Source organism: Misgurnus anguillicaudatus, chromosome 24 (genome assembly GCF_027580225.2).
Source record: "Misgurnus anguillicaudatus chromosome 24, ASM2758022v2, whole genome shotgun sequence".
Classification (NCBI taxonomy): Eukaryota; Metazoa; Chordata; class Actinopteri; order Cypriniformes; family Cobitidae; genus Misgurnus; species Misgurnus anguillicaudatus.
In genome coordinates, this window is record NC_073360.2 from 488,763 (window position 1) to 510,085 (window position 21,323).

The 21,323-nt window shown below is 37.9% G+C and overlaps 1 protein-coding gene across 2 annotated transcripts in view; it reads right to left on the reverse strand.

Annotated features, from left to right (window-relative positions):
• Window positions 1-361: 361 nt before the first annotated feature.
• Window positions 362-21,323, reverse strand: part of panx1a (pannexin 1a) — a 62,671-nt gene continuing 41,709 nt past the window's right edge. The window contains exons 4-6 of one of the 2 annotated variants that reach the window (XM_055195566.2): window positions 8,299-8,788; window positions 6,813-6,900; window positions 362-1,313 (exon numbers count right to left, since the gene is read on the reverse strand). In XM_055195566.2, the coding sequence (XP_055051541.2) occupies window positions 1,237-1,313; window positions 6,813-6,900; window positions 8,299-8,788 (655 nt within the window). In that variant the 3' untranslated portion in view covers window positions 362-1,236. Of the gene's footprint in view, window positions 1,314-6,812; window positions 6,961-8,298; window positions 8,789-21,323 lie in introns of both variants that reach the window. The other variant, XM_055195565.2, reaches the window with a different exon arrangement.

The window sequence follows — 21,323 nt, forward strand, 5'->3', positions numbered from 1 at the left end:
ATTTTTGACGATACTGAATAATATGCAACTCAACCTGCTGTAATGACTTTTCTGTGTGCGCACTGTGAAGTGGTTTATTAGGTGTTCTTTTATTCTACTCCTTAAATGATAACTTGATGGTTCAAAATCGTAACTTGATGGTTCAAGTCGTAATACACTCCACAAGCAGTAGTCAGTCTTCTTAATGTTTGAGCTTTTGTCAGACGTTAGGCTTACACCCTGGCACCGGCTGTTCAGTCTTTCTATCTCTATTGCCTTTGCTTTGAAAAGTGATTTGGCCAATTTTTCCGAGTCTGTATGGTAAGGACCAAGTCACAGGTATAGCCAACACAACCTCCCCAAACACACACAGAAACCTCAGTTATAAAATCAATCAAGTTTAATTCAATAGCTACCACAGAGATCTGTACCACATAACAGATGTGGGAATGTTTCCATGTTTTCTCTCACTGAAATCACTTTTTACTCTCCAAAAAAGCTGCTTATCTCGTACATGTTGTGCTGCTTACTATAAATGTTGCATTAGCTAAAACATTCAAACTTTGGAACACTCAAAATTTCTGAGCTGACACTTATGCCAAGTAAGCAACCTGTAGGTAATAAGTTTATTGAAAATTAATAAAAGCAAAGTTCAAAGTTTCAAATGTTTCCAATTTAAACATGATATAGATAGGGCTGTGATGTAAAAAATCCCATGAACTTGCAATAATCCATAAAAGCATACTTATGGTTTATGTCAATTTTTACTATAGATTCACTGTCACTGTAAGTGTTCTGTAAGTGTCCATGTGTTCCTTTATAAGAAATTCAGCATGTTTTCCAATAATGGCTGTCAATCTTAACATTTTAAAAGTACCAAGACTAAAATGGGAGTAAGAACAGAATGTTCAAGGCAGGGTTTCACAATATTCTCAAAGTATTATAACCGAAGAGTAATTAGACCCTTCACATCATACACAACTAAAGTAACTAAACAAAATCTAATTGTACCGCTCACTCACTTGATCCATCTCTGTGCTAAAGCAAACTTTCAGTTTTCAGATGTCAGCAAAGAAAATAGAAATTGCAAATAATTCCAAGTAAATATTTTGTCCAAAGGACTGCAGTTATGCTTTAAAACAAACGAGTTGGACTTCTATCCAGTGTCATTTTCCTCCAAAAAGCATTTATCCATCCAAAAGATGTTGCTTTTGCAGATGCCTCAATAGGAAGTCTGTTCACGATAAAAACAGCTTTTCATAACACTCTCTTGTGCACAACATTCTCACTCTCACACTCTTTGATGTGGTCATCCTGCAGAAGTGAAGAAACCTCTGGGAAACACACAGAAAGTAAACAACTAAATACAGGACAAAATGACAGGCAATATGATATATACATCTTTCACTTTTGTCTTAAAACACTGTCTGGATTAACATAGAAAAATAACAGCGGAAACATGACACTGCTTCATATTTCCACTCAGTCTATATAGACCATTTCACAACCACTTCCTATTTTAGGTTTTCAAGATTTTTTTCTTTTATAAAATATCACATATTTAAGTCATAAAAAATGTTTGTCTAATTGTTCTATTTGTTGTATTTTGTTGTTGGTGAAGTGTTAAAAAACAATGATTCTGAAACCGGTGTGATTCTGGACCAGTGCTAAATGCTCTGTAGTGGAATACCATATGAACATGGCTTTGCAGTCACAAGAGCGAACACATCCCGCACATTTTCTGGGATTGCTCCCGGAAAGAGGAAGATACCCGGAAAACCCTCTGTGTGAACAAAGCCCTTTTCACACAGACACTCCAGAAAACACACCGAAAATGCACGCAGGATTTTTTCCGGGATCATTTGAACTTTATTGTTGTGATGACATGCGCATCCTCACTACGACACGCCCACCACAGCATCGTTTCGGCTTCTTACAGGCGGAGTGCACAATGTTTGATAAATGCTTTGGAAAAAGGGAGTTGGGCTGACTACCAAAACACACTTGTAGCCAACCAGCAGTAAAGGGGTGTGTCTACTAATCGACATCCTTGCCAGGGTTGCGTATGTGTGGGGCGGGTCTATCAAAAGAAGGTCCAGATACTATTGGGGTAGGGGCGTGTTTGTTTAGGTGATTTCAAATATATCAACATTGAGGTTTAAAGGCGGAGTGCACAATGTTTGAAAGCCATTCACACAGCACTTTGGTCCCAGAAAATACCCATAAAATTGCCTGACAAGCCTCTGTGTGAACCCAAACACGTCAAACATGTTTGCTCCCGGAAAGAGGACCTAGTAAGATACTCGGAAAACCCTCTGTGTGAACAAGAAGCCCAAACAATGCCGCAATGGGCGTGTCGCAGTGAGGACGCACGTGTCATCACAACAACAAAGTTATGGTGCAGTTCTTTAAAACGAGAGATTTACATGCAGATCAACATTCACAACGAGAAATGTCAGCAAACTGGACTGAAGCAGATATCAGGTAGTTAGCTCGTCACTTACTGCGCTGAAGCAGAGATCATTTAGGAGCATAAAATAATATAGCGTCACATGCTCATTTGAGATTATAATAAACAAAAATGCCAGTGCATCATTCCAACAAGATATATCATTCAGCTCCTTAAGCTGAGTTTTTAAATGCACATTAACAATCACGATGAGAAATGTCTGCAAGCTGGATTAAAGCAGAGATCAGGGGGCTTTTAAAATATCCACTCTGAAGCTGAGATCATTCGCCAGCATAGAACGGCGCATCACGCGCTCCTTTATAGAGTGGTTTCTGGAGAGAGAAATAATAAATAATAAGCAAACTTCAGACGCTGCACAGAAGAAAGTGCAGGACTTTAAAGTAATAGTCTACTCATTTTCAATATTAAAATATGTTATTACCTTAACTAAGAATTGTTGATACATCCCTCTATCATCTGTGTGCGTGCATGTCAGCGCTAGAGTGCGCTGCGATGCTTCGATAGCATTTAGCTTAGCCCCATTCATTCAATGCTACCAATCGGAGATAAAGTTAGAAGTGACCAAACACATCAACGTTTTTCCTATTTGGGACGAGTAGTTATACGAGCAAGTTTGGTGGTACAAAATAAAACGTAGCGCTTTTCTAAGCGGATTTAAAAGAGGAACTATAATTTACGGTGTAAAAGCACTTTTGGGAGTACTTCGACTCGGCGCAGTAACACCCTCCCCATCCCATTATGAGATGGAGAAGGGGAGCGGACTTTTCAGGTGAGTCGAAGCACTCACAAAAGTGCTATTACGCCATAAAATATAGTTCCTCTTTTAAATCCGCTTAGAAAAGCGCTACGTTTTATTTTGTACCACTAAACTTGCTCGTATAACTACTCGTCTTAAATAGGAAAAACGTTGATGTGTTTGGTCACTTCTAACTTTATCTCTGATTGGTACCATTGAATGAATGGGGCTAAGCTCAATGCTATCGAAGTGTCGCAGCGCGCACCAGCGCCAACGTGCACGCACACAGATGATAGAGGGATGTCTCAACAATTCTTAGTTAAGGTAATAACATATTTTAATATTGAAAATGAGTAGACTATTCCTCCAACAGTCATGTGTCTCTCCGTGACCTTTCCAGTATCTGTGTCTGAATGCACACACAGAATCCGGCAAATCATTGGCAATGTGAATAAACAAAAAAATCTCATCATTCCGGAAAACCCTGCGTGCATTTTCCGTGCACCCTCCAGAATGTCTGTGTGAAAAGGGCTCTATTGTGTTATTTTAACTGTTTACCAAAATCTATTCCAGTTACAGTCATATAATAAATATTGGCTTAAAATATAAAATAAAAGGATTTATTTGGAAGGTATTCACATTAAAATTGGCTGAAATATTTAGGAATTACAACTGATTAATATGTAGCTCCCCCTTTTTAAATGGACTTTTTATGGTCTATGGGGCAAGTGTCCACCTGACCAAGTGTCAAGGTGACCTTGAGCAAGACATCTAACCCCAGCTGCTCCCGACGAGCTGGATGGAGCCTTGCATGGCTGACACTGCCGTCTGTGTATGACAGAGTGAGTGAATGAGTGAATGTGAGGCAACTTGTAAAGTGCTGTGGATTACCATGGGTTAAATAATTTCTTCATAAATGAAGCCTGTTAAAGGTCTGGAGTTTTTTTTAAGTGTGGCATTTGGAAGCTGTGGCTGTGTGAACCCACATCAAGTGGTTCAGGAACAAGTGATACAAACCATAGGTAGGTTACAAAACCATCAGAAATCCATCAGAGAGATAGCAGGAACGTTAAGAGTGGCCAGATCAACAATTTGATACATTCTGACCAAAAAAAGAACACACTTGTGAGCTCAATAAAAAAAAAAAACTGGACGCTTATAAAAGATATACAGTTGTGCTCATACCCTGGCAGAGTTCACGATTTCTTTGACATTTTTTAGAGAATATAAACACAAAAACCTTTCTCTCACTCATGGCCAGCGCCTAGCCGAAGCCCCCACCATCAATCAACCGTGTTTACTCCCCCCAAATCATAACGACAACCGAAACTACCCAAATGTTCCTGGTGATTTTGGCTTTACAGTATATCATGGACACAAGTTGACACAGACAGGTTCAAATGGCTATAAACGTAACCATCCTTACTAACCATATGTTTACTTATAATTATTGTGTGTGTGTATAAAAGGAGTTTCTGGACTCCTGACAGACCCTTGCATCTTTTATCCAGTGCTGCACTGACGTTTCTGGAGTCATGGGGAAAGCAAAATAATTTTCAAGGGATCTGCGGAAAAAGGTAGTTGAACTGTATAAAACAGGAAAGGGATATAAAAAGATATCTAAGGAATTGAGAATGCCAATCAGCATCAAACTGTAATTAAGAAGTGGGTCTGTTGAAACCACATCCACAACTGCCAGGAAAATTGTTTGAGATGAAAAGAAAAAAAAAACCACACAAGTGAATTAAGGGGAAATACAGGACTTTCTGAAAACATATGGTGTGGCTGTTTCATGATGCACAATAAGGAAGCACTTGAAGAAAGATGGGCTGCATGGTCAAGTCGTCAGAAGAAAGCCATTACTATTAATTTGCCACAAATTATCCAGCTTACAATACACCAAACAGCACAGAGACAAGCCTCAAACCTTTTGGCACAAAGTCATTTGGAGTGATGAGACCAAAATTTAACTTTTTGGCCACAATTATAAACGCTACATTTGAAAAAGAGACAACAAGGCCTATGATGAAAGGTAACCATTCCTACTATATGAAGGTTGATCGCTGATGTTTTGAGGATGTGTGAGCTACAAAGGCACAGGATCTTTCGCCAAAATTGATGGCAAGATGAATGCAGTATGTTAGCAAAAAATACTGGAGGAAGATTTGCACTCATCAGCTGGGAAGCTGTGCATGGGACGTACTTGGACATTCCAACAAAACAATGATTAGCAGAACAAAGTGTATAAAGGTTTTTGAGTGGCCATCTCAGTTCATGCAAGACAGCCCAGGAATTTACAGGAAGAAAAAAAAAAAAAGAATGGGCAGCTTTACTGTCTGAGAAGATATAGAGCCTCATCCACAACTACCACAAAAGACTTCAAGCTGTCATTGATGTTAAACGGGCAATACATGCTATTAAGAACTGGGTTATGTAAACTTTTGATCATGGTCATTTGGTTAGTTTCTGTTGTCATGATGATTTGAAAAGATCAAACACAGCCGAGTGACAATAATTGGCTTCGGCCAAACACCAACCATGAGTGCAAGAAAAGTTCCCGTGTTACCATTTACATTCTCTGAAAAAATGGCCAAAAAATCATACATTCTGCAAACTTATGAGCACAACTGTGAACTTTTGAGCACAAGAGACACATTAAAAAGATGTGATTAAAAATCAGGGTTATTCCATATAATTTCTGAAATGTTTCTAAAATACATGTAAAAACATTACCAATAATTTATTTATAGAGAAATACATTTGAACTTGTTTTCTCTGCAGTATTCAAGATCGGAAAACACCATCTTTTTTTGATATTGGACCAAGTTTCTCAAGGTCAGTTTGTGCAAGGTCAGTTTGGGCACAGTGTGTAGAGCATGGATCTTTAACCATGATCTCCTATAGAGTTACCTGCTGTATAGACGGTTTCATCGAACGCACGTGCAATGTGGCGGTTAAGCGTCTGGTCGGAACTTTACCTCCGGTTTCTGTTTGTTTAATGGTCTGACTAGTGGCTAAATAAACTCAGGAACAAATACCATGTCAAAAATTACAAATGTTTTGATTTCCTAAAGACAAGGGTAGACGGCGATCATTAACCACTATGTGAGGGGAGGTTTGGCAGCCAGTTTGTAGTTAACATAGTATACATTATTGTACACATTTTAAACAGCAACGTTAGCTCAGTCAGTGTCATTTTTTTTATACGATTTAGCTATGATATATGAACTAAAGTAATCTACTTGCTGTTTATTTAGCTTGTTATCAGAAATAAACTACCCTAAAAGAACTTTGTTGTTATTGATTCTTAGCGTTATTGAGTTTACCGGAAGTTATGCGAGTTCCACGAAAGCCTTTGTTTGTGTTGGTACTTCTGAAACCGTCTACACTTGAGTTCCAACCCTGCTCCAAAACCTGTAATATTCAAGTAACTCTTAAACAACTTGATTAGTTGGCTCAGACATGTTTGATTGGGATTTGGAGCTAAACTCAGAAGGACAGAAGCTCTTTAGGAGCAGGGTTGGAGACGCCTGGTGAAGAACAACATCTAGTATTGCAATGCTGTAGATAACATCATACTGTATGAGAATTAAAAAAAAATATATATCTAGAAAGAAAAAGACAAACCTTTCATCTCAGTGCCAATGTTGTTGGAGTTTTTCAAATCTTTAGGCAATCTGCTATCCACCACATCTGTTTTTACCTGTCCAAGATTCTGTAACAGCAGCATAGTGTCAAATGACTCATCTCCTTCCTCCTTTAGTAATTCAATCACCTACATAAATCAAAATACATTCAAAAAGAATCGATTTTAGTACCGTATTAATATATCATCCTAATGCATTTACATACTTTATGTTGCAATCATTTTTAGTTAACCTAATGCTGCGTTCCAGGCAGGTTTTTGAGTCCGTGAATTACGACTTCAAAAAAACGACTCACGACTCTATGCGTTCCAGGCAGCCTGTAACCCGTGTTTTTACAACCTTCTACCTGTGAAAGTGCACTGGAACGGCAGTCAAACCCGTGACTTCCCACCCGTGAACTCATACTAGATCGAGGTACTCCCAGTTCAGAGTCGTGACTCGTGGTTTTGAAAGTCGTAATTTACGGGTTACAGGTTGCCTGGAACGCAGCATTACTAACGCAGACTAATTACTGAACATAATATCAAATATAAATGTGAATTTATAGGTGTTGTTTAAAATGTTATTGTTTAAATGGCAATATGTAATGGGTCTAGTATTGTAATAAGCCTGCTGTCAAAGACCCTCTCAGAACCATTTGTAAAGCCTTTCCTCAGATATCTTCAGGCATAAAAAAAACAACAGTTAGTCCTATTATAGGGCAGTTTTGGTGGTCCTAAAGTCCTAAGCATGTAGACTGGGGGACTTCAACCCTGCTCCTGGTAAACCACCATCCTGCAGATTTTAGTTTCAACCACAATCAAACACAGCTAACCAAGGTGTTCAGAGCTGTTTCTAAATATGCGTTCTTGTCTGTACTTGCATTTTTGTGGACTTGTGAAATGTTATTAGTTGCTCCTCAAGTACTGTTCCAATTCAAATTGAGCAGAAAACCTGTATAATATTTAAAAAGCTACTCTTTCACTCTTGGTGTCTGGTGGTCAAAACACTACATTTCTGTTTTGGGTAAATCAAACTAAGCAAAGTCAAAAGTTCAATCAAATAAATCACATATATTTTCTATATAAACTTAACGCTGTATTAAGTAATTTCCAACAAAAAGCAGGGTTGTATTTTATATAACATTTAGTTTGTATGTAAAAATACATTCAAATAAGTAGTTAGACTGAATGATGACTTCAAGTACTCTGCTGTTCTATTTGCAGTATAACTCAACTGTGTTCTCCTATTCTCTGTAGTTCATACTCTGGGAGTCTGAACTTACAAGTCCAAACTACAAAGGACGAAGTTGGCATTCTTGGAACTAAGAAAATGCGTGATAATTACAGACAGGTGTGTTGGAGCAAGGTTGGAACCAAAGCCTGCAGGACGGTAGCTCTCAAGGAGCAGGGTTGATGATTTACATGATATCTGGCATTCCTCAAATGTACCCAACAAACAGAGACATAAAAATCTGATTAACACACCTTTAGGCATTTATAACTTTTTAGTTCACTGAGGTTCTCCTCCAGAAACAGCAGATAAAGTGCAAGATCATCCCAGGCCACTTTCTCAATACGCATCACCCCTATTGTGGGAAGCATCTCGTAGGGCTTTAAAAATCCCCTTGTTATTCTGAACGGAACCAACACAGCGTACAGGCACAATGGCAATAGCAGCAAATACACACACAGGTTGATGTAGCTCAGGAGCTGAAAGATGCCCACAGCAACCAACTTGCACTGCATGAGAGGAGGTACTGAGGAGTCATTAATCATTACACCAGACCGGATATCACATTGAAACTCGTCTGTAATGGAGAGACGGATGTAGTAACAAAGGTAGATGCAGGCTATTAGGAGGGCCAAGAAGGTAAAAGCACGGCAGATGATATACCGGACCAGTAATCCATTAGAGTAGCGCTTGGTCTTCAAATACTGTTCCACCAAAGGATATCTAAAGCAGCTCTCGAGAGGGCTAAAAAACAAAACATAATTTACAAAAATGTTATTTAAAATTAACATTTAATTAAAAATTAACATGCAACAAACATACAAGTAACAAAAATTAATGCACATACTAGGCCAGAGTTATGTTCCTGCTTAATGATGTTACAAATCATTCAGGTTGAAAACTTACTTTGGTAAATTTGTTTGTTTATGGACTATTTAAGTAAGAAAATCTGATATCAGTCCTTCTCTATATGTGTACTAAAAGCCAAGCAGAGTTACCTATGAAGTTTGAAAAGTGTTTTTATCTGTTAAGAAAGTTAAATCTGATACAAAAGGTAATTAAAAAAGCGTACTAATTTTGTGTTTGGTTAAATGATTTCATCTTCCGTGAGTATATAAATGATTGTAAGTGCAAAGAAAGATGTTTCATTTGTGTACATGCTCACATTTCCACATGGTGGATTTACATTTGAACTTGTGGACAGTTTGTTAAACTGATGATTAAAGTCTTTGTTAAAATGGTTAAAGTTTAGAGATTTTCTTAATGTTACTGTATTCTTTTTTTTCTGGATGCTGATTCTGCATTGTGACCTACACTATATTGCCAAACGTTTTGGCACACCTGCCTTTATATGCACAAAAACCTGAGTGACATCCCATTCTTAATCCATAGGGTTTAATATGGAGTTTGCCCACCCTATTACAAGGTTTAGGAGTGTGTTTATGGTAATTTTTGACCATTCTTTTAAAAGCACATTTGTAAGGTCAGACACTGATGTTATATTCCGCTTTAATTAATCTCAAAGATGTTGGGTTGAGGTCAGGACTCTGTTAGGACTCTGTGCAGGTCAGTCAAAGTTCCTCCACAACAAACTCCATGTCTTCATGGACGTTGCTTTGTGCACTGGTGCACAGTCATGTTGGAACCGAAAGGGGTCATTCCTGTAGCAAATGGCTCGGAGTCAGATTGAGGCCATTTGGCATCTGGATCGTAAACAGCCCTAAAATTGTGACTTTAGATAACCCTGTGTCCTGATTACACAATCACCCAGATATCTACCACCTATCAGGGGTGTAAAATGGGCAACAATTAAAACAAATGCAGTCTTCAAAGGAGGTTCAAAGGAATTCCACCAGAGAAACCTGAGAGCCGATCGAATGACAGTCGAATGACAGAGACACAGCAGGGGGCATGGACTATATGTCTTTGATGAAACCACGTTTAAAGATCACACTGAGCTGTTTAAATGTATATATATTTTATATCCCTTTACTGCATGATCATGTATATGTGATGTAACTGTGTGTTAACACTTTAGTTAGATTTTGTTAACTGTAGCATGGTTCATATCTTAGGTATGAAATTATTATTCAACGTTATCTTAAACCCATGTCTTGTCTAGTATCAAATTAATCTACTCTTGATTACCCAATCATTTCGATGTATCAGATTACCATAAGCCGCATCAATGTCATTTAATATCGATTTGAAAAGTGATGGAAACAAACTTTTATCATTATGCAATTACGCAAATGTGATGTCTGAAAGAACAAAGGCTTGTTTCCCCGCGCGATCAAACACTTCGCACATTGGTCATTCACCTAAAATGGGCTGTGCGCGTGAAAGGTCAAAACGGCCTATCGCCCAAGCCATCATTGCTCAATTCGCTCAATAGCTCAGTCTCTCAGTTCGCTCAGTTGCTTAGTGGCTTAGTTCACTCATGAGCGCTCAGTCGCCGGGTTACTCAGGTAACCTGCCAGCCAGTGTTGTAATGTAACGAAGTAAAAATACTTCGTTACTGTACTTAAGTAGAAATTTCACGTATCTGTACTTTACTTCGCTATTTAAATTTATGTCTACTTTCACTTTTACTCCACTACATTTTCTAGATAAAATGTATACTTATACTCCGATATATTTCCACTAAGCATATTCGTTACTCGTTACTACAAAATAAAATCAGAAGAAATGTGTGCGACCTCAATAAGGGAGGTTTTGGGCGAATCAGTGCTTCTAGATTGATTTACGCACGCTGCGCACACTCTATTTCAAGCACACTCTATTTTAACGTAGTGTTGGCAAAGGATGAGGAAGCACAACTAAAACTGCAATGAATGCACCTACTGAAGGACCTCCCGTTATCGTAATCGACCACCCCGACGATGAACAGGGTGAGAAAGCTAACGTTATACACCCGTGGCCGTATTTGTTTTTGTACATTGGAATTAAAAATTAATAAATAAGCCGTATTAGATAATTATCTGTCTAATGTGATGGCCAGGCGCACATGTTTAATAAACGTCAACGTTAACGTTACACCGCTGATTTTCCATGGATTTATTTAATTCACAGAGAACCCTCAACTGAAACACGCTTAACTGTTTATGGTAACAGCATAACTGCCGGCCGAATATTCACTCCGGTAGGCTAATGTTAGATTGAGAAATATTTTTTAAAAACTGCTGTTAAAGGTAGGGTAACAGATTTGATCCTGAAACATTTTTTGTTATGCTGGTTAAAAGTCTCCTTACATCCTGATAGCAATCACTGTGTTAAGTTGTTTAAATGTATTTGTAGAAATTTATGTTATCTGTGAAAGGCGTAGGACCAAAAAATGTTCAACAAATCATAGATTTCGGTCCGAACGGACGTTTCCATTTTTGTCCCTCATACGCAAGCGCAATTTGAATGCCAACCGCGCAGCGAGTCCACGCAGACACCATACGTCATCAGCGCGTTCACGTGCGCTCACCTCCTGCCTGTAAACAGTGAGAACAGCAAACTTTTCTGCTAAATTGACAACCTACACAGGAGGCACAAAACTAAAGGCATCTTTTATAACAACAACAGCAAAAACTGCCTAGATCAGCAAGAGCAAAAGCCGAAATTAACATCGGTAACTTTACTGCTTTACCACGAGATGAAACAGCTGCAGGAGCGGCAAAGGGTCTGAAAGAGTCGTTGCACTGTTTATTTTGGTAAGGTAGGTACGCGATATGTTTGTATTGAGATGGATTCAGATATTCTACTTTGATGAAACATTGTGTTGCTTATGAAATTTGTGTTCGTTTACGGATTAGCGTAACAAAGTTAGTTACTACGTCTACACAACCGAACGTGTGCTTAAACTAATTCTGATGTAAACCAGTTGTTTGGTTATTTTGGAAGTGTTATTCGACTTTGTATACTGCAAAGTTTTCTCACTGCTGAATGAGAGTGAGACATGAGATGTGACCGTCTGATCTGTGCGTGTTCATGTGTTTTGAAAGAGGCGTGACTTTGGATGGCGATTTGACTTGAGGGTGGGATCGGGATTTCATTGCTAGGCAGCTACCGTTAGCATTTTTCAAAATGTGTTACCCTACCTTTAATCAGTGGCAGGTTATAAAGAAAGGGTTAAGGACTGTATTCACGTCTTCAAAAGCATCATACGTTTTGTCAAACTTGAGATTTCCTTTTATGTTAATTACCTCAAAACTCAGTGGCTATAGGATTATGTTGTTCTAATGTTATACATTGTGAATGTACGCTTGCATTGTTGATCAAAGTCACGGTGCTTTCATTGCCACTCAACGAGTTGGCATTTTTTCTTAGGAGAGCAGCAAACTTAAAGGGATACTCCACTTTTTTTTTTAAATATGCTCATGTTTTGAAATAAATAAGTTATTATTTATTTTTCATTTTTACCCGAAGTTCATACAAAAGTGAAATTTCTGCTTTTTTATTTGATGTCAGCTCTAAAAATATGCTGTTTGCTCTTTGAACTTAAGAGAATTGTGCCTGAAAAGTCCTGGAAAAAATGATTTTTATTTGATGATTGAGATTAAGAAGATAATGGGAACCCTGAATATGCTTTACTATAAGAAAGCCACAATAAAGTTCACAATCAAAGTTCTAACCGCTTGCTTTAAAAAAAAAAAACTTTTTACTTTTACTTCAAATACTTAAGTACATTAAATATCAGAAAATTACTTTTGATACTTAAGTACAGTATATATCAGATACTTTAAGACTTTTACTTGAGTAATATTTTAAAAGACAACTTTCACTTCTACCAAAGTCTTTTTCTAGTATAATACTTGTACTTTTACTCAAGTATTGCTTTCGAGTACTTTATACAACACTGCTGCCAGCGCAGTTTGGAAACTCGCTGAGACTCACCCAGAGTCCCTCGGATTCATCATCTTTTCTCTGAGCCCTGTCTCTTCGGGACAGTCTTTCCTGGCTTTGCGCTAGTTCGGAAAACCACGCGGACCAATCCACCCTACGAAACAACTTAACGGACTTCCATCTTAAACGAACACACCTGGATTCTCTCTCTCTCTCCTTGCTCGCACCGCGAGCATCAGAAACTTCGCACCGCATCACAAAGAGCCAAACGCAAGTATAAACTCGTTTTACTCGCTGATGTTCAAGCATTACCCCTTATGAAAATTAAGGCGATCCTTAGAGATTATCCGATGGTTTGTGCAGATGTTAAGCAATAGTGCTATTGCCAATCTTTTACTCTCTCTCTAGTATTTTCAATCTTTTCTTTCTCATCTATGTTTTATGTTATTGTATGTGTGTATGTTTAGTTAGTCGTTATGTGTACTTCGTTTTATTTTTAATAAACCGGTTTTGCATTTTCACAATTGAATTGTTTCTGTGTTCAATGCTCATGAAATTAAAGTCACTATTTCTGCCTTTTGAGAAAACAAACCAGGGCATTTACACATGGATCTTTGAGGACTGCACACAAAAACAGGACACAACAGACTAAAAATACTTCTAATAGTTTTTAAAAGGTCTAGCTCCCGCCTTTATTTCCAAACTCATGCACCCTTACTACTCCCAGGTCTCTTAGGTCTGCAAATCAAGCTTTTCTACAGGCCCCTTGATCTCGCTTGAAAACCAAAAGGGGATAGAGCATTTGCATCTGTTGTGCCCTTGCTCTGGAATCAGCATCCCCCAATATCCTCAAAACTCACTTGAACCTTTTTCCTGATGAGTGAAAATTCTCTTTGCTTAAATTTTTTTTCATATTTTACATTTTGTTTTTATGTAGTGTATTGTACTGATTATTATGTATGCTATATCTCTGTACAGCACTTTGACCAGTGAGAGCTGAAATCTAAATGTGCTTTACAAATAAAAGTTACTTAACTTACTTACTATCTCTTATATCGCATCTAAACGTTGATGATGTTACAGTATGATGACAGGATGAGAGCACACTTTTATCAAAACACAACATTTTTTTAATGGATTGCCTGGTAATAAAACCCCTGATTGGCCATTAAATCCATAAACTTAACAGACATGACTGGGTCTAATGCTCATTGCTGCAAAGACGTAAAATAAGAAATTATTTGCTGCAATGTAATAAGTAATGCTGTAATCAACAGTTTTGTTCATTTTTACATTTCATTGAATTTACAACATCTGTAAAAGGTCTGGTTTGGAACTGGGTTTTGTTTATCTTTTTGATGCTGCTTGCCACTAACTTTGAAAACTACAAACAAATAACGCATGGCTTCTTCTGTTAAAAGTTGTTGAACTACTGAACAGTAAAGTGTAAATTGTTGAAGAGGTAAAGACGGTATACTATAGTATATCTGTGATTTTGCCGTAAAACATGTTTTATTTCAGTATATATAGCTAATAGGGGAGCTCCATTAAGTGCACATACACCTCTAAAGTGGATTTAAACACACATTCTAAACCAAACCGTCTATTTAACATATGTATAGTATAGAAATGAATAAAAAATTTATTTAAATGTTAAGTTTGTTTTAAAGGGATAGTTCACCCAAAAATGAAAACCATGCCATCAATGACTCAACCTCACGTCGTTCCAAACCAGACCTCCGTTCATCTTTGGAAACAGAGTTTAAGATGTTTTAGATTTAGTCCGAGAGCTTTCTGACCCTCCATTGAAAATCTATGTATATATGGTATACTGTCCATGTACAGAAAGGTAATAAAACATCATAAAACTAGTCCATGGGACATCAGTGGGCCAGTTTGAATTTGTTGAGGCATCGAAAATACATTTTGGTCCAAAAATTTTATTCAGCATTGCCTTCTCTCCGGCATCTGTTGCAAATGCATGTGCACAGTGCCGCTGCTGATGTGTTATCCTCAGACATGTTTGCGAAGATTTTTTTTTCAATCTTACAGCGTGCGCTTCCCTCAGACTGTAAATGAAGCTCGGATGCACCAGATAACACATCAGCAGCGTTGTACGTCAGCAGCGTCTCGTACGGTCTCGTGCACCCGATTCACAACAGACCCGGAAGAGAAGACAATGCTGAACAAAGTCGATTTTTTTTTATTTACGGACCAAAATGTATCCCCAACGCCCCAACAAACTCCAACTGACCCACCGATGTCACACGGACCACCCGGATGACGCTCCATTACCCTTCTGGACATGGACACTACTGTACATACCGTACACAGATTTTCAATGGAGGGCCAGAAAGCCCTCAGACCAAATCCAAATCTGTGTTTCCAAAGATGAACGGAGGTCTTACAAGTTTGGAACGACATGAGGGTGAGTCATTAATTACAATATTTTCATTTTTAGGTGAACTAACAATTTAACTGTAATTTCAAACAATATTATTACAGCCCTTTTCTGATTCATGATTTCTGTGCAATTGCTTGATCATAGTCTTCCTTATCCTCTGGATAAACCATGTTCCCATTATGAAGAGCAAGATTGTGGGGTGATGAGTGTATGGGGTGATGAGGGGATAGGTGCACTTAGACAAGGACAGCCACCATCTCTGAGGGTGCACTTGCCTGCAGGTGGATAAAGGCAACCAGCATAAACACAGGGCTTGGGAACATTACATTTAGTTGCATTATGAATTTAGTTGCAAAATACAGTATTTTACCAATATAATTGTGCATACAAAACTTGAACCATGATTTACTTTATCATGCCTTGAAGGCACAATCTTTTGGGTAATTGATAAAAATAAAAATTTGTAATTTTTAGAAATCTTATTGTGGAAATAAAGCAGTCAGTCAAAGTTTTTTTAAGTGATGTCCACTTTAATAATAAAAAATACACACCAATTATATATATTTTTACTGCTTTATTTCCAAGAGGTTTGACACATACAAACTTTTCACATTTCCCCATACTTCACTTTTTGCCCTTTTGAGTTTTATCAGTGACCTACTTTTTCAACCCCCCCTAGGCCGTTTGTCCAATTTGCATGAAAATTTGTGTGTACCATAAAGGTTCTCAAATTACGCATTAAAGGGATGGTTCACCCAAAAATTTGAATTTGAACTTTTTGAATTTCCATATTCCGTTAAAATATATTATAAAATATTTTGATAAATAATGTTAAGCACACCGTTGATGGTACCCACTGACTTTCATAGTATTTGTTATTCCTACTATGGAAGTCAATGTGTATCACCAAATGTGTGCTTACCATCATTTATCAAAATATCTCACTTTGTGTTCAACAGAATAAAGATACTCATACTGTACAGGTTTAGTACACCATGAGGGTGAGTAAATGATGACAGAAGTTTTGGGAGAACTATCCTTTAAAAATGTAAATGGCAGGTTGTAGGCTAATTTAGCAATTTTTGGCTTGATTAATGACTATATTTTATACAACTTGGGAGTTATTCAATAAGGAAGTGCACATATGTAATTTTTTCATTTCGATTAATCCATAGGTCTGAAAAATGTGATACTCGATTAACTGGGGCAGGGCAATCAAAGGGGTGGGGCGTACGCATCATGGTGAAAATTACAATATATTTTAATATAATACTCAAATAAAACTTAATTTTGAAGAAACTTTGAAATAAAAAAATGAACTAGATACTAGATTATTAATGAATTACATTTTTTTAACAGAAACCTCTAACAGGAATAGCTGCGTGATGAAGTGAAACCAAAGGGTTAATAAACACAAACTGAATCGCTTTCTATATGATGCACTCTACATAATATAAAGCCTTGCTACAACATAAACATATTAAACAACGTGCATCTACTGTATCTGCACAAAATGCAAGACTTAAGTTTTGTGGATGTGCACCATAACTATACCATTGATTACTATCAGCAAAACCATGGTTATTTTGCAGTTCTTTAAAATGTCTTTAAAAAAGTCTTACATTTTAAAAATCCTCCAGATACCCTGAATGTTTTTTTGAGAAGGTGGCCAAGGAAGCTGTATACTGTACTTGACTAAATATTTCAACGCTTACTCAGTTGAAGGTGTGCTAACTCAATTGGTTAGTAAGATGTCACACAAATAGGACAGTCATGCTTTTGCCTTCAGACGAACTTGCTGTGTATGTTTAATATCGCGGCCATTTGCGATAAGCAAGGATTTTTAAAATCAAATATGAGACTTTTTAAAGACTTTTTAAAAACCTTTTAAAGACCTGCAAATTAAAAGGTGAAATGACAGTAAAACATGATTTGCACGATACAGTTTTCATAAAACAAGGTTTTATAAAATGCTAAACTTCCCATTTTAAGACTTGGTCTTGGGCTGTGGTATGCACAAAAACAGCGGAACTTAAATAATGTAATTCACTATCTGCTTGGAACTTTCGTTACAAAAATATAGATGTTTCCCCTGAAACAACTGTACACAAAGCAACGCGGCCTCTGAAACTTGCAGGAGCAGCACCAGAATTAGGCAATAACTAAAGATGCGTGCTTTAACTGGTAATTTTGACCGACCTGCTCCCTGAACATTTCTGTGATTTTGCAGCATCTCGCCAGGGGTTTTTTATCTGCTCGCTGCTCATCCTTTACGTTTACGCTTTCTTTTGTTTAAAGATTGTCAGATATAGAGGCAGTGCATGGCTGATGTTCTGTAGTGGCATTTATACATTGCAAGGTCCACAATTGCCTGATTCGTAGATTTTGAGATCTCATTTGTCTATTACATGTCAAGCTGAGCTGACTACACAGCAGGCAGGCCAGAACGACAGAAGCAGCCGTAGTAAAGCCAGACCCCGTCCTCTTCCTTTATCCCTCCTATAACTGGGACTTTGTTACAGTATGCCCCCTGGGAATCCAACACTACATATTATTACCTGTGTGTACCTATGTAAACCCAAACACATCTTAATTATTTAAAGGACTGCCATTTATTATTACTTCACATATTTCAGGAAAATCAGTGTTGGGCAGTACAGTAGTTAACTACAAGTACCAACCCAGCTAACTTTACAATTTTTTTTCTGTAGCTTGACCGTAGTACAGTTGCTTTTAAAAACGGTGTAGCCTGTACACTTGTTAAAAACTTTTTCCAGCAAGCGGTATTACGTTGTGGCTCTGCAATGCCTATTAGCAAGAGCAACGCAGCATCGTCTTTTCTTAGATCACAAACTATAATTTTCATTACCATCTATTACTTCCTGCTTTGCTACTGTTCGGACGCTTTTACTTGCGCTCTGTGCTTTGCGCTTTTGCTTTTTCGCTTTTATCTTTTGATTCAACTACCAGCAGTTCAGCACAGTGCTCAAACTAAACAATTGGGCTCCCAAACTAAAACTACAAATTCCTGGAACTATATTGATATTTGGAATATTCAACAACTTGGTGTTTCTATCATAGCAGTCTACCAGTCTGCTATTGCCGGCAGCTGACAATCCTAAAACAGGACAAAACAGCTGCCCACAATCAAACAGAAGAAAAGAAGAAAAAATGCCTTCCTTTGGATCTCAATCCACCTGCTGCTCAAACTGCCACAGACTTTTACAAAAGATTGCGGTTCTCGAAACAAAGTTACTTGTGGCGCTGCCGACCCTGCAAGAACATACAGCGGAGCTTCATCATGGTCCTTCTCAACATAAAGCTGGTGAGTCCTGTAAACCTAATGCTTATAAACATGTCATAGTGAGCTCAGAGAAACCTAAAGTAATTGAAGACACAAACCGATGGCATAAACAGGGTGCGAGACCCAAAAGTGCTCAAGACATTAGACTGTCACGAGTGTCACAAATTGCTGCATTAGCATCATCTACCCCAGATATGGGTACAACTCGAGTAGCCAATATTGGTATTCTACAACCCCATGTACGGCTTGAAAATAGATTTGAAGCACTAATAAGTTTGGGTGAAGAATCCCCAAATGTTAATGGACACAGATCACATCAGTCAGTAGCTTACAGAGCTAACAGACGCTCAATATCATACAGGCAGCGGCGCTCCTCTCAGACAGCAGCCGAGCCAAGCACGCTGATAGTGGGTGACAATATTATCAGAAACTTTGAAAGCAAGGCTACCTGTACATACTGTTTTCCTTGGGCAATGGTTTCTGATGTTAACAAGGAACTTTGCAACATTCTGATGAAACATAAGTCTGTCATTTGGATTGTCATACATGTGGGAAAGAATGATATTCGGAAAGAGCAGTCTGAGCTCCTTAAGGTGGATTTCAACGAACTTCTTGAAACACTTGCAAGACAGAAAGTTCAATCTTTCATCAGTGGACCTCTCCCAGCCCGTGGGACAAATATGTTTTCTCGGCTACTAAGTTTAAATTCATGGCTGCAAAAAACCTGCACCATGAGAGGACTGAATTACATTGACAATTTCAATATCTTCTGGAGCCAAAGGCAACTTTTTAACAGAGATGGTATCCACCCAAATTCTGGGCTTTTCAGAGAAAATGGAGAAACTGGTATCTGCTGGAACAAAGCTCTCCCACTCTATTGCTGCGAGTCCCCAAATATCAACCAAGAAACGGCGGGCTCCTTAACCACCAAAGCCTTCGGGCCCAGCCCGCCCTCCCCCTCCATCTGAGAGAGCACTCAGACCTCTGCCTTAACGTCAGGGATCACACCAGCCCTCATCTGCAAACAGCACTGGTAACTGATGTGTGTTGGGTTCCCGCTACGTCAGCAGTAACAATCATAAATATTTTAAGAACAAGCGGGTGCCCGATGTCCCTTTAGCTTTCCTTATCTCTGTCCTGACATGTGATAGAAAGATGAAGGCCGTCTCCAGCCGCACAGCAATTCTATCTAATCTACTGCCTATAATACGTCAGTCTGAGATTGATACAGTGCCAAAACCAGTTACTGTTAAGTTAGCACTTCTGAATATCCGTTCACTAAAGAACAAATCCTTTTTAGTTAATGATCTTATCACCACCAACAACCTGGACTTTATGTTTCTAAATGAAACTTGGTTAGATGACAGCTGCAGTGCTACAGTCCTCAATGAATCAGCCCCACTAGGGATGCATATCAATTAATCGCGATTAATCTATAACAGAATAAAAGTTTTTGTTTACATCATATATGTGTGTGTACTGTGTATAATAACTTTGTATAGTTAAATGCACACACATGCATGTATATATTTAAGCAATGTTAACATGTGTATATACATTTGTATATTTATGTGTAATTTATATTATATATAAATATAAATACTTAATATATAAATATATTTTTTTCTTAAAATTATACATGCATGTGTGCATATTTATATATACATAATTATTATACACAGTTCACACACATATATGATGTAAACAAAAACTTTTATTCTGATATAGATTAACCGCGATTAATTGATATGCATCCCTAAGCCCCACCCAACTTTACCTTTATAAATGTCTGTAGAGCTGTTAGAAGGGGTGGAGGAATAGCTGCTTTATTCAAAGATGCCTTTCAATGCAAACAAGTGTTACTTGGTGATTACCAGTCTTTTGAATATTTGTGTATTGCTTTAAAAGGTACACCACGCATTCTGTTTACAATTATTTATAGACCTCCCAAATACACCTCAGCATTTGTTGATGAATTCACAGAACTTTTATCAACAATTTCCTCTGAATTTGATTATTTTGTTATTGCTGGAGATTTTAATATTCATATAGACAATGCAGAAAACAATGCTGCAATTGAACTGTTAAATGTTTTAAACACCTTTGATCTGACCCAGCACGTGCAAGGTCCAACACACAATCGGGGACACACTCTTGATCTGCTCATTAGCAAGGGTCTAAACATTTCATCCACTGTAATCAAGGATGAAGCACTATCTGACCATTTCTGTGTTTACTTTGATTTATTGATCTGTCCTGCCACTGATGCTAGATCTGTCTATGTTAAAAAAAGGTTCATAAATGAGAACACCAGTGAGGTATTTATGAATGCTATATCAATGTTGCCAAACATATCTGCAGACTCTGTTGATGTTCTCCTTGAAAACTTTAACATAAAAGTTAAAGATGCCATTGATGGTATAGCTCCAGTAAAGGTCAGGGTGATCACTGGCAGACATAAAGCACCCTGGAGAAACACAACAGCAGTACAGCGCATGAAAAGAACATGCAGAAAAGCTGAACGTATGTGGCGGAAAACAAAACTTGAAGTACATTATAGCATCTATAAGGACAGTCTTCGTGCTTTCAATGTAGAACTAGGCACAGCTCGACAGACCTTCTTTTCAAACATTATAAACAAAAACATAAACAACACTCGCACTCTTTTTGCTACTGTAGAGAGACTAACAAACCCCCCAAATCAAGTTCCTACACTGAAAAAAACAACTTGTAAAATTTAC